Source organism: Magnolia sinica, chromosome 15 (genome assembly GCF_029962835.1).
Source record: "Magnolia sinica isolate HGM2019 chromosome 15, MsV1, whole genome shotgun sequence".
Taxonomy (NCBI): Eukaryota; Viridiplantae; Streptophyta; class Magnoliopsida; order Magnoliales; family Magnoliaceae; genus Magnolia; species Magnolia sinica.
Genome location: NC_080587.1, coordinates 10,163,546 through 10,177,172, shown reverse-complemented (window position 1 = coordinate 10,177,172; position 13,627 = coordinate 10,163,546). Strand labels below are relative to the sequence as shown.

General features: G+C 42.0%; 1 protein-coding gene across 2 annotated transcripts in view; it reads left to right on the top strand.

Annotated features, from left to right (window-relative positions):
* Positions 1 to 1,337: 1,337 nt before the first annotated feature.
* Positions 1,338 to 13,627, top strand: part of LOC131228219 (probable arabinosyltransferase ARAD1) — a 52,296-nt gene continuing 40,006 nt past the window's right edge. Inside the window, exons 1-2 of one of the 2 annotated variants that reach the window (XM_058224110.1) lie at positions 1,338 to 1,886; positions 9,915 to 10,088. In XM_058224110.1, coding sequence (XP_058080093.1) covers positions 1,389 to 1,886; positions 9,915 to 10,088 — 672 coding nt within the window. In that variant the 5' untranslated portion in view covers positions 1,338 to 1,388. The remainder of the gene's footprint in view (positions 1,887 to 9,914; positions 10,089 to 13,627) is intronic. The other variant, XM_058224109.1, reaches the window with a different exon arrangement.

The window sequence follows — 13,627 nt, the reverse complement described above, 5'->3', positions numbered from 1 at the left end:
TCCTCTCTTCGACAACGGTTTCTCCAAGTTCAGAGGTACAAAGGAAAAAAAAGAAGAAACGACTAAGAAGGCCATATGCGGCTAGGGCCCCACATTTTGAACCCATCCCAAATCTTACATGGGGCCCGCTGAATTGTCATGAAGTCCAACATGTCCACCTCAAAAGGGGTCTTAATTTGGTGTCCTCGACCAAAGTTTGAGCACAAAATCATTACAAATGAACCACACTGGAGTAAATAATTCAAAATTAATGAACACCGGTTGTGTAATTGTGGGCCACTCATAGCTTTAACAATAAATTAGAAAAATCACATTTATGGTTCACAGCAGCCCGATGAATATGAATAGATCAAAGTGGCCAAGGAATGGGCCTAAGCATTATTTTAGTGGGTCCCACGTTTGATTTCCATTGGCATCTCTCCAACTTCCATTGCAAGCCAAGGTCGTCCAATGATTGATTCCCAATGGCATCTCCCAAACTTCAATTGCAAGCGAAGGTCGTATGATGCAATGGTGGGGTAGAAGGGTAGTTTTACCAAAAAATAAAAAAATAACGACAAAATCTCATCTTGATGTTAGAAAAAACAGTCCTATAAAAGTGATTGATAATTTTTTCACTTATGTCCTTCCATAGGACTATCATGGTAAAACTCTAGCTTCTTTTTTATTTTATTTTATTTTTTTCTTTCCTCTTTCAGGTATCACCAAGTTGTGCCAGGCAGTAACCGGGGATCCACTTGATTTATTTGTTCCATATCTATGCCGCCGATCAGTTTTGACAGCTCATTTAAATCACAAGTCCAAAAATGAAGCAGATCCAAATCTAAGGTGAACCACACCACGAAACAGTAGTGATTGAATGGTTTAGGCCAAGTTCTGGATCGAAGCTAATATTCCTGTTTTCCATTTACGAAGTTATGTGTGAACTTATCAACCGTTTTGATCGTAAATAAACATTACGGTGGGCTCTAAGAAGTTTTCAATGGTGGGGTTCATTCACCAGTGTTTCCTATGGTGTGGTCCACTAGAGGTTTTGATCCACTTCGTTTTTGGGTCCCTAGACTAAAATGACCTAGGAAGACGGATGGACAGCGAGGATATGCATCACATACATCAAGGTGGGCTCTAAGAAGTTTTCAATGGTGGGGTTCAATCACCAGTGTTTCCTATGGTATGGTGCACTTGAGGTTTTGATCCACTTCGTTTTTGGGTCCATACTATAAAATGAGCTAGGAAAACGGATGGACGGCGAGGATATACATCACATACATCAAGGTGGGCCCGACGGTCACAGCCTGACCGACCTTGGTGTTACCCCGACCTGACCGACTCGGCTGCCATCCATGGAGTCCATGAGCTGAACTCTCTCTCTCTCTCTCTCTGCTGCAATGGCTGGAAAACACCCCTGTTCCAAAAACCCTAGATCTCCCTTTCTTTCCTTCCGAACTCCGGCCACGTCAGTAGCTCTCCTCTCCATCCTCTCTCTCCTGGCGTTCTTATTCTACTACTCTTCCTCTCACCATCAAAACCCCAACACCTCTCTCTCTTTCTTCCAAAACACCAACCCTAACATCCGTGACACGTCCTTCGTCGTCTCCCTCGAGAAGTTCCTCCACAAATCCAGGCCGTCCGATCATGTCGACAGCAGCGGCCATGACGGAGGAGTGGAAGCCGCTGCGACGGATCTCGACGATCGGATCTGGCGGGGGGAAATGGAGAGGATGTACAAGGACCCGGACGGTTCGTTGGTGCCGGTTGTGAGGGTTTACGTCTACAATATGCCGTCAAAATTCACATACGATCTGCTGTGGCTGTTTAGGAATACGTATAAGGAGACTGTTAATCTGACATCAAATGGTAGCCCTGTCCATCGTCTGATAGAACAGGTATTGCACTGTTTTGAATATTTTAAATTTTAGATTTTGAATGATATGGATTTTATGATGGTGAATTGTTGGGTTCTGATGATTTGGTCTGTGAATTGTGTGAGTGGGGTCCATGGTTTGCTGATCCGGATCGTTCATATGATGGTTCCAATCGTGGATGTGGTTCCCAAATCTCCCAAATTGGAGGATCCTGGCCATCTAATATTTAGCAGGATTTTCCAGATTGCTGCTGTATTTTTTCCCCTTGAACTGTCTGTTTGTAGCACATTGATTGAAGGGTTAGGCTATTATGATTTGGGAGATTCTTGGGAGGCTGAGGATGTTACATCAACAGCTGGATCCATCAGATCAATGATCAGGACTGGTGAAACCCATGGATTTTGCTGCTTGGATGGGCGAGGTGCATGGTGACACTGTTCACATTCTGTTGCATCACAATTCAACGATTCCTTCTCCCATTGACAGTTCTGATTAGTGAGGGCGGGCACATGTATGGTAGAGGGATGGCTGAGTGCAAATTTGGGTGGTCTAGTGGACCATGAACCCCTTGTTGACGAGAATTTCACAAATTTGAAGCATTTTCCGTCATTGGTATCCTAATATGTGGATGTTAATTACGTGAATGCGTGGCCTGAATTACTAACAATTTTGTCCAGGATAGCATTCTGTAAAGGTGGCCCCACCTTTCAATAACAATGTACCATGGAGTATCCATCTGGTGGGCTCCACCATGGGATTGGTGAATGCAAGAACCACCCCAGAAGACAGTCCCTACTGTTCATTACTTGGCCTGCAAATGGGCAGTTAAAACATGGAGTAAGAAATCACAGACTCACAATTAGCATCACGCTCAAAGCTTGCCAGTGCATCCGCATCCCGATTATGCTCTCCAAAATTGTGGGTGATGCTTTTATTCATTCTTCTTTTGACTGCCTTGATTTCCATCGATCAAGCCCAGATTTACCAAGGAACTTACTTTTTCTCTTGAACCCGAATCTCCATTAAAACTCTCTAATATCCGATCAAAGCTTGAAACTGTCCAATAAGGCTGTAGTTTGAGCTTCTGTGTTCGAACAAAATCCACAAGCCTTGGCCATTATGATTCCGTAAGACGACTCTAGCCGCACCCAGCCCAGGTTTACCTCTAGCTGCACCATCCACGCTTGATTTAAACTACCCAGCGGGAGGCATGTTCCACGTTGTCCACATAAAGGATTTGAGCTTCACCAAAAACATCAAAATATGAAGTGTCTTTAAAGACAAGGATTCCAGAAAACTACATTCTCCTTTGAAATCATTCGGCATTTTCACAAGCAACAACCAACTAGGGATTTTTTGAATGACATATTGAGGTGAATGTCATTCATCATCACCGTCTAAGCCTCATCCCAACTAGTTGGGGTCGGCTACATGAATCCCTTTTCACGATTCCACTCTATCAAGGGCTATAACTTCAATTAGACCATAGGTCATCAAGACTTTTCTTACGTCCCCCACCTCCTTTTGGGCCCTCCCCTTGCCCTTTTGGAGTCTTTAACTTATACTCACTCACTAGTCACTCCTTCCTTCCTTGTCTTGCCACTTATCCATCTCAACATCTTCCTTGCAGCTACACATCCTATGAACACGTTGTTCCTTCCTTAATTGCCTAACAATTTGTCCATAAAAGCATGGCTGGTCTTATAGAAATCCTATAAAATTTCCCTTTCAGTTTGAGTGGTACACAACGATCAAATAAAACTCCAGAGGCACATCTCCATTTCTTCCACCCCATCTGAATTCTGTGGGCAACATCCTTCTCAATCTCTCCACCCATTGAGATGAATGCCATTAATCATCATATTCGCAGAATTCCTTTCCTTCTACACCTCCCAAACAATGAGAAGAGGAAGAATACCCAAATACCACTTCACTTGAAAAGAATTATCGCCTTCATCTAACAACACCTCAAAAATAAAATTGAAACACTTCCAAATTCTGATTGCCAACCATCCTTCACAAACATCATCCCCCCTCCCTCCAAAAAAAAAAAAAGGAAAAAAGGAAAAAAGGAAAAAAGAAAAAAAGAATCCTACTCCAAATTTTCTACATGTGATAAGTTGCAATAGAAACACTTTGGAGCCAACTTGAGAAATTACAAGTTCGTGCTCATCAACAATTGCATGTTTTCTACATGCAAGACTTACATTTGGGTCCATGTTTCGTATTGGGTCTACTCCCATGCTGCTTTTGATGACCTTATTCTTAATTTTATCCCTTTGAGTCTTTTCATGCATCCATCTTGATATTTGCATCTCTGCAATTCTCAATCTCTGCTCCCGCTGCTTTCTAACAACTCACTTTTTGCCCCGTACAGCGTGGTCGATGAAATAGTCATCTTGTAGAATTTTTCCTTAGGGGCCTGTTTGTTTTCTCAAAGCAATGGGAAATACACGGTAAATGGTAATTATTACGATTTCACTGTGTTTGAAAATTCATAGGAATTTGTGCCTTTCAAATTGGTTCAAAAGAGATAATTTTAATTTTTGAACTGCAAGGTAATGCATATGATATATCCATTCCGTCCATCTATTTTATTACAATATTTTGGAGCATGAGACAAAAAATGAAGCAGATCCAACACTCAAGTGGCCCACGCCAAAAGAAACAGTGGCCCCACAAAGTTTTTAATGGTAAGTATTCGATTCCCTTTTTTGTATGACGTGGTCCACTTGAGTATTGGATATGCCTCAATTTTTTACTCATGCTATGAATTCAACTGGAACAATGGATGAACGGTGTGGATAAGCGAAATGCATCACAGTGGGACCCACAGATATTTTGTAATATTCTTGGTTTTCGTGTAAAAAAGTAAGCAGTCAAATCAGGTATGTTGTAAATGTATGGGGAAATAATTATTACTTTTTTACACCGTATTTACCACTTCACCGGAAAATCAAACACGCCCTTAGGCTTTATAGGCATGCACTATCTCATAATGCTATTAAACTTAATCTGGCCAGCTTCAATTCTGTTGGAAACATCAACACCAAGCAACCCATCTTTTTAAATAATAGAGCCAAGCTTAGAAAACTTGTTGATTTTTTACCATCAATTTTAATTGAGCCTTGTCTCTACTACTGTTCATTACTAGTACATTGTGTCAGTTTGTTTATTTGTAAGCCTCTAGATTCTGTAAGCTTCCTTTAAGCATCTAATTTTGCATTTGCCTATTTTGAGTTCCATTAATGGTCGGAGAGGAAAAAGCCTTTGGAAGAGGAAAAAACTCTAACTAGAGCTGGAAGTCAAATGTCCCAAATTATATAAATACCCTTAGAATCAATGGCAAAAGAAGAAAAAATAATAAGTGAAATAAGAGGGCAATAAGAGATGGCCAATGGCCCCAAGAGGGAGCCCACGGGTCCAGAAATATACATATCTACACTCCCCCTAAAGCTGGGGCATAGATATTAATCATCCCCAGCTTGCCAAGAATGTGTCTTCCAACTTCAACAGCAAGATCCTTTTGTGAAGATATTTGCAAGTTCGACTGTAGATGGAACAACGGGAATAAAAATAATTTCAATAACAACCTGCTCACGAATAAAGTGACAATCAATTTTAATGTGTTTTGTCCATTTATGAAAAACAAGATTAGAAACTATATGACTTACAACATGATTATCACAATACATAGGCACATGAGTTGTTACTAGAAAAGTAGAAATACCAATTTAGTAACAAAACTTTTTAACCACAAAATTTTACATGTAGTAATCGCCAGAGCACGGTATTCAGCCTAAGCATTAGGTCGTGCAACAACTGTTTGCTTTTTAGTCTTCCAGGTAACAAGATTTCCTCAGAAAAAAGTACGGTTCCCCGTCGTAGAGCATCAATTATCTGGCAAATATACCCAATTTATATCATAATAGCCATCGTTATCAAGATTATTGTGACAGCTAAACAAGATGCCTTGTCCTAAAGGAGAGTTAATGTGGTGTAAGATGCAATGAACCGCCTCAAGGTGATTAGATTGTGGAGCATGCATGAATTGGCTAACTAACTACATGAGATAAATCTTGGCAAGTAATAGTTAAATATATCAATTGACCCACCAAACGCTGGTATATGCATGGATCATCAAGAAGTTCCCCATCGCCTGAAGCTTCTTATTAACTTCTAACAAAAAATCAATAGGTTCGACACTAGGATTATTGTTGAAGTCAATAAATCAACGGCTTATTTTCGTTAAGACAAAACAATCCCTTTCTTAGAATGAGAGACTTCAATTCTTAGAAAGTATTTTATCGGTTTCAAATCAGCGATGTCATAAACCTTGCTCAGATAGAATTTCAACTTAGAAATTACACTAGCTTTACCACTTGTTACAATGATATCATCCGTGTACATATCTACAATGATGACACCTTGTGATGTATGACAATTAACAACTAATAGAGCATGGCGAATTAGTCTCTTTATTTCATAGCCCAAGCCCCACATCCCATGGGTTAGGACTTTGGACGAACCCCCCTAGTGGGACCCACTTCACATGGGGCCCGCCTCACGCGGGCCGCCCACCCCGAGTGTGCCCCTGCATCCCATAGGCCACCCCACTCGAGCCCGATGTGAAAATGCCCTTGCATTAATCACGCCCGGTGAGGAGTCTCGAACACGAGACCTCTCGCTTTAATAGCACTTTGATGCAGGACAATTAATCACTTGCTCTAAAAGCTCGAACTGATAGAGCATGGCGAATTAATTCCTTTATCTCATAGCCTAGCCCTACATCCCATGGGTTAGGACCTCGGCCGAACCCCCCTCGTGGGCCCCACTTCATGTGGGGCCCGCCTCCCACGAGCCACTCGCCTCGAGTGTGCCCCTGCATCTCACAGGCCACCCCACTCGAGCCCGGTGTGAAAATACCCCAGCATTACCTTGTATATATTGCTTAACAAATATAGAATGACCAAAGTGAATGTGAGGAGTTTGCTTCAAACTATATATAGTCTTCTTAAACCAGGCTCTTCCAGCAAAAAAGCCATTCTTAACATCTAATTGGTGCAGTGACTAATTCAAATTAGTAGCAAGAGAAATTATCACCTATACTAAATTCATCTTAGCGCAGGAGCAAAAGTTTCAGAGTAATTCTTACCATATGTCTATGTAAATCTTCTAATTAGAAGATGGGCTTCTTCTATCAAGGTTGTACTTAAGAGTATAGCCCAACAACAACCCACCGGATTTTTCCCAACTAGTGAATCAACTATCTCCCATGTATGATTCATCTCAAGAGCAACCATCTCCTTCTCAATAGCTTGAAATCATAGAGGAGAAGTAATAACCTCTTTAAGATTTTTACGAATAGTACAAGAAGAACACTCAAGGGCAAAAACAAAGGACCTTTGAACTGGATACAGAATGATAAGAAACGAATTGTTCAATAAGATGAGAAGTATACCGTCTTTTAGCTTTCAAATAACAGCATGCAAATCAAAGAATGGGTCTGAATATGGCTCAATATAAATAGGAAAGCTTGTAGGAACACTATCAATGCCTGTTGCCAAAGGAGCAATGCTTCATGGTGACCTGAGGAAGACTGGAGTACGATCATTCCTTCTTTTATACACCTTTGAGTCTGGTTTAGTTGATTATGAATAAGAGGATATAATTAACAAATTGTTTGATTTCCACTCTCCATAAGAAGGATCAATCATAGGAAGTTTTGATATACTACCATATATATATATATATTATCCCAACTTTTTTATTTCCTTCAACAAACACAACAACTTTTGACCATTGAAGATAATTGCTAGACTTAAGTTTATGAGTTGTATTCTACAACCTACGATTCTCCGAATGAATAGTCAACCTCTCCATGTTGAAGGTGATGGGATCAACTATCTTAGATGTTGACGATGAATCCGTATTTAATCCCCAAATGATTAAAAAAAGTACGAAATATCAAGACTTTATACCAATCAATAATAATAAAAAAACAATGCTATAACTATTGTTTTTGGTTGTCCCAAAAAAAAAAAGAAAAAAAAGAAAAAAGAAAAAAAAAGGCACTAATCCTCGTAGTTCGAAATCAACCATCAAAGAGGAGAAGGGGATCTTAAGACTGAATTCACCAGATATCAACAAAACTTGATAATCTTCAAAAATTTTAAATACCTGGTTGTTGGCCGCAAAATAATCGCTGTAAATTTGGACGAAAAGAACCCAAAAAAATTGTCCAAATGAAATATCTATCAAACCTTGGCTGTCACAAACAAGTTTCTGAAAAAAAAAAAAGTGGAAGAAAAAGCCTCAAAATCCTAATCAACACTAAATGTCTAGCAACCCTTTAAAGAAAACCAAACATTGCCGCAAGATCCCTTCTCGTTAATCACATTCAATCACTGATGAGGCTACAATTCTCAAACCGAGAGAAAAGTCTGAGAAGAAAGAAAAGAAGAGAAAAAAGAAGAAGAAAAAAGAGAGGAGAAAAGGGAGATCAAGAAGAGAGGAAGATGAGAAAATCCTTGGAGCCTTTTTGGTCTCATACCATATTAGGGGGAAAAAAGCTTTTGGGAGGGAGGAAAACAAAACTCTAACTAGAGCTAGAAGTTTAGCCCCTTTCTTATTTATATTAAGAGACGTCCTGAATTACATAAAATATTCTAGGTGTCAAGGGAGGAAAAATAAAATAAATAAAAATAATGAGAGAAATCAGAGGAAAATAAGAGATGGTCATGGTCCACAGAGAGAGGGTACACGGTCCAGAAATATACATTTCTACATTAACTAACACCATGTCATCAGCAAACCACATAAACCAAGGGTCTCAACCTGGTCACTGATAGTTAATTTTTTATAAGAAGTGTAGAAAGGTTGGAATTTAGTGAGGTTTCAGCTTTAGAGATTATTTGCAAGTGGAAGGGTATGATAGATAGAGGGAATTTGTAATGGCCTGTCAGCTGCCTTTTATGTTTTCTCCTCCTTTTTCTTCTGTAGTTCCTTTTTTTTTTGTTTTTTTGTTTTTTTTTTCCCTTTTGGTCCTTTCAGGGCAGTTATGATTAATGAGAAGGTCACCTGTGAGGGCTATCTCTTGTGAGTGCTGTTTTTTTCTTTCCTTTTGTTTTTGTTTTTGATGAATGGGATTCATTTTTATTTGAAACTATAAAAAAAAAACCAAGAAAAACATAATACAAGGGGATCGCATCCGACAGTGAAACTAGCTACAACATCAACTGCATGCAAAACTGCCCAGCCAAACAGCCATCATCCCTGCTATCCACCAGCTACATTTCTCGCCATGATATGGGCATAATTTCTTCTGAACCCACCTCAGCCAAACCGCCCAGCCACACAACCATCTTTATTTCTTTGGTTTTCTGTATGAAATCGTCATTATCATTAAAAAAGAAAAGAAAAGGAAAAAGAAATGCAAAGAGATGAGAGCTTATTGCAACCCATTATGAAAACCCACAACTATTCTCACTCTTGTAATGGCCTCCTCGTACATATCTTTTTGTGCAGAATGTCTCACTAAAAAAATGCATGCAACTCATAAGTGTAATCCAAATCGTAGTGTCCGGGATGTACACTGTTCATGGCCCACGTTCCTTAGTTGGAATTACTCTCATGGTGGACTGAACCAGATGATCCAGTGGGCCCACCTTTGTGTGCAAACAAAAGAAAAAGGAAAAGAAATACAAAGGCCAATGGTTAATATTCAATAAGTAAAAGTCCATTACTTGGAAGGCAGGATTGTCCAGTCTGAGTGATGTTCGCACTGTGGGTCATCCGTGGCATACCCTGGTGACCATTTCCAATCACAGAATGTAGCCCCACTTGGTTGAGGTTCTCAAGATTACAATTCTGGGGTATTCTTCTTACTGACATTGAGAGAATCAGTCAGCCGTTTTATGACAATTAATGGAACTCTGGCATGTTGTAGCTGTGTATCTTTTTGAAAGTTTGCTATAATTTTCACATTACTGTTTGTTTATTAATTTTGGAAAAATGCAGAAAGAGATTATGTTTACTTGTATTTTACAGCATTCTGTCGATTACTGGCTATGGGCGGATTTGATTGCACCAGAATCAGAGAGACTCTTGAAAAATGTTATACGGGTCCATCGGCAAGAGGAGGCGGATTTGTTCTACATCCCGTTCTTCACTACCATCAGCTTCTTCTTGTTGGAGAAACAGCAGTGCAAGGCACTTTACAGGGTGTGGGCGCATTTCCAAGGTTTATGTTTGTGCCGTAGATTTTATTCCATCCTATTTTTGTAGCATGCCACATGTCTCAGAAAATTCAAGTTTGAAGGGGTTCCTTGTCGTATCCTGAGTTAATTACTGTATCATGTATCACAATAATTTTTCCTTCTTCTTCTTCTTCTTCTTTTTAATTTTATCATTATCAAGTGTTGGACTCCTCAAAACCTGAGAATGGAATATGTGAACTCGGCACTATTTTGGTTTAACAATTTAAAAATGTCAGTCTTATACTGCTTTATACATGGGGGGCTATGTATGAATGTGTGCACGGGCGCATGCGCATGCGCATGTGGTATAATGTGGTAATGTAAAAGCTTTCTGTTGAGGAGGGTATGATTCACAGCATATGGCACTGTTAATTTTTTTTTTTTTTTTTTGAGAAATTCAGAAATGACTAGAAAAGGAACCCAGAAAGCATTAATTGCACCCAAAGGTGGAATGAGATGTGTTTGGCACTAGGACTCATCCATTTAGAAGAATCCCTACACCATAGCCTAGACCAATGATGCTTTTGACAAATGCTGGTTTTCATCAACACCTTTTAATTTACAGAATGGAGTGGCGTCATTTACAAAATAGGGAGAACAAGATCTGGATATCTCTTCGACCGGAAGCCAATCTAGATTGGGTGGTAATGGTAGTAGCTCTGTTTCACGACGGCTTGTTGTTATTTGTTTGCAAGTCGAAGGCGAACTCCATTTTCAATTCAAAAGAAGTGCAATATCTATTATGGGGAATTCCTTTGGAGCTCTAGTTCCTGGAAACTTTACTAACGCTGGGTTTGTGCTTGGTAGAAGTTGTGGCCGTTGATCAAGAGATTGAAAATGGGGAGGACATTAGCGTTGCTAGAGTCTGCCTTCGGAGGAAATGAGTGGAGGAAGATTTGCAATCCATTCCTATCGTAGTAGGGGTTAAGAGAACGATGATTTGGGTCGAGAGGGAGATGCGTTGGGGAGTTCCGAGAAGATGGGGAGAAGATTGGTAGCATAGGGGGGCTGAAGCTCTGGTGGGGATGAGTGGAGTTGGGTAAGGAGAAGACATCAGAGCACAATCTTCATGGCCCGGTGGAGCACTAGATGAGGGTTTGTATGTTTGGAGGCGTCTGATTGGTTACTAGGGGGTAGGTGATGGTCAATCTTTGCTTGTGATGACATGTAGCAAGGTGGGTGGGAGTAAGGTAGTGGCAATGACTTTGTACGGTTATATGTTGTTTGTTGGCTTGGCAGGTTGAGCGTATGATGGATGGGCGTGTGGTCAGGGGTGCAATAACCTCGGGAGGGAAGGCTTGCAAGGCTTGGGACACATGGCCTATCTCTGTGTTCGATGAAGAGTCATGTGGCACAAGGCGAAACATCTAGACGACATGTGGTATTGAAGGCAGGAGAGTCGACACTCTCGAAGTTCCTTCTGTTGATGTGCTTGTCCTTGAAGTTGACTCATTTTGGTTAAGAGGTCTCGGGAGATCTCTGGTGTAGACAAGTAGTTGGGGAGGGGCTCGTGACGCTTGTTTGGTTTTTGTGTCTCTGGTCTCCCCCAGCACATGCGGGCTCTTGGGGGCATGCAGCACGTGATTTAGGTCCTGGCTATTTTCTCATGTCCGAGCTCTCTCCTCTTTTTTTATTTTTTTATTTTTTATTTTTATTGGAGCTGGAAGACTCCCCTGATTCCAGTCTTTCCCTCTGTGTTGAGGTGCAAGAGAGTGAAGAAGGGGACTACAAAAGCTATTCATTGGTCAAGTAAGAGGTCTCTTCATTGGAAGTCAACAATGAAGGAGGCCTCCCCAAGTCCCTTCCCATGGTGGTTTGCTGAATAACACTTTGTTAGACATCTTGGTTATCGTAGACAGAGATACTCGTAGAAGCTTTTTAAGCGACCAAGCTCGAGTAGGGAGGGGAGGCTAGGCGCTCTTTCTTCGAGAAGACAAGGATGGTGGGTTATTAATGCAGGGGCATTTTCACACTGGGCTCAAGTGGGGTCGCTTGTGGGATGCAGGGGCACACTCGGGGTGGGTGCGACCCACGGAGGTCTCGTGTTCAAGACTCCTCACCAGGGGTGATTAATGCGCATTTCACACCGGGCTCGAGTGGGGTAGCCCGTGGGATGCGGGGACACACTCGGGGTGGGCGGTCCATGTGATTTGGGGCCCACGAAGGAGGTTTAACCGAGGTCCTAAAACCCATGAGATGTGGGGCCTGGGCTATGAGATAAAGGGATTAATTCGTCATACTTTAACAGTTCGAGCTTTTAGAGCAAGTGGTTAATTGTCCTGCATCAAATTGGTATCAGAGCGGGAGGTCTCAGGTTCGAGACTCCTCACCGGGGGTGATTAATGCAGGGGCATTTTCACACTGGGCTCGAGTGGGGTCGCTTGTGGGATGCAGGGGCACACTCGGGGTGGGTGCGGCCCACGGAGGAGGTCTCGTGTTCGAGACTCCTCACCAGGGGTGATTAATGCGCATTTCACACCGGGCTCGAGTGGGGTAGCCCGTGGGATGCGGGGACACACTCGGGGTGGGCGGTCCATGTGATTTGGGGCCCACGAAGGAGGTTTAGCCGAGGTCCTAAAACCCATGAGATGTGGGGCCTGGGCTATGAGATAAAGGGATTAATTCGCCATACTCTAACAGTTCGAGCTTTTAGAGCAAGTGGTTAATTGTCCTGCATCAAATTGGTATTAGAGCGGGAGGTCTCAGGTTCGAGACTCCTCACCGGGGGTGATTAATGCAGGGGCATTTTCACACTGGGCTCAAGTGGGGTCGCTTGTGAGATGCAGGGGCACACTCGGGGTGGGTGCGGCCCACGGAGGAGGTCTCGTGTTCGAGACTCTTCACCAGGGGTGATTAATGCACATTTCACACTGGGCTCGAGTGGGGTAGCCCGTGGGATGCGGGGACACACTCGGGGTGGGCGGTCCATGTGATTTGGGGCCCACGAAGGAGGTTTAGCCGAGGTCCCAAAACCCATGAGATATGGGGCCTGGGCTATGAGATAAAGGGATTAATTCGTCATACTTTAACAATTCGAGCTTTTAGAGCAAGTGGTTAATTGTCCTGCATCAGTTATCCCCTTTGGAGACGTTAGTCGTAATTCCAATCAAAATAACCGAAGGATCTGCTGAGAAGGATCGGTATCCATTAGTCTCCATCAGTGTGGGAGGATATGTCCCAGCTACCTAGTTGTTTGAGTGGGATTAAGGAAGCAATTGGCCCAATTTGGAAGATGGAGGGGGTAACCTTCGGTGATTGTGATGAAGATGGCATTGCTTTGCTCTAGTTTGTGAAGGAGAAAGGAATCCAGAAGACCCAACAAGCTCATTCAAGGCAAGAAGAACACCAAAAGGCTGGAGGGAACTTTTGGGCCTCGAGTCGTCGATTAGTTACGAGTCAGGATCCAAGGCTTGCCCTACGAAGAAGGGAGGAGGGATGAGAATGGTTTCCCAATGAAACTGCTAAAGTTTCAATGTAAGAGGTTTGGGGAGAAAGGAGAAGAGG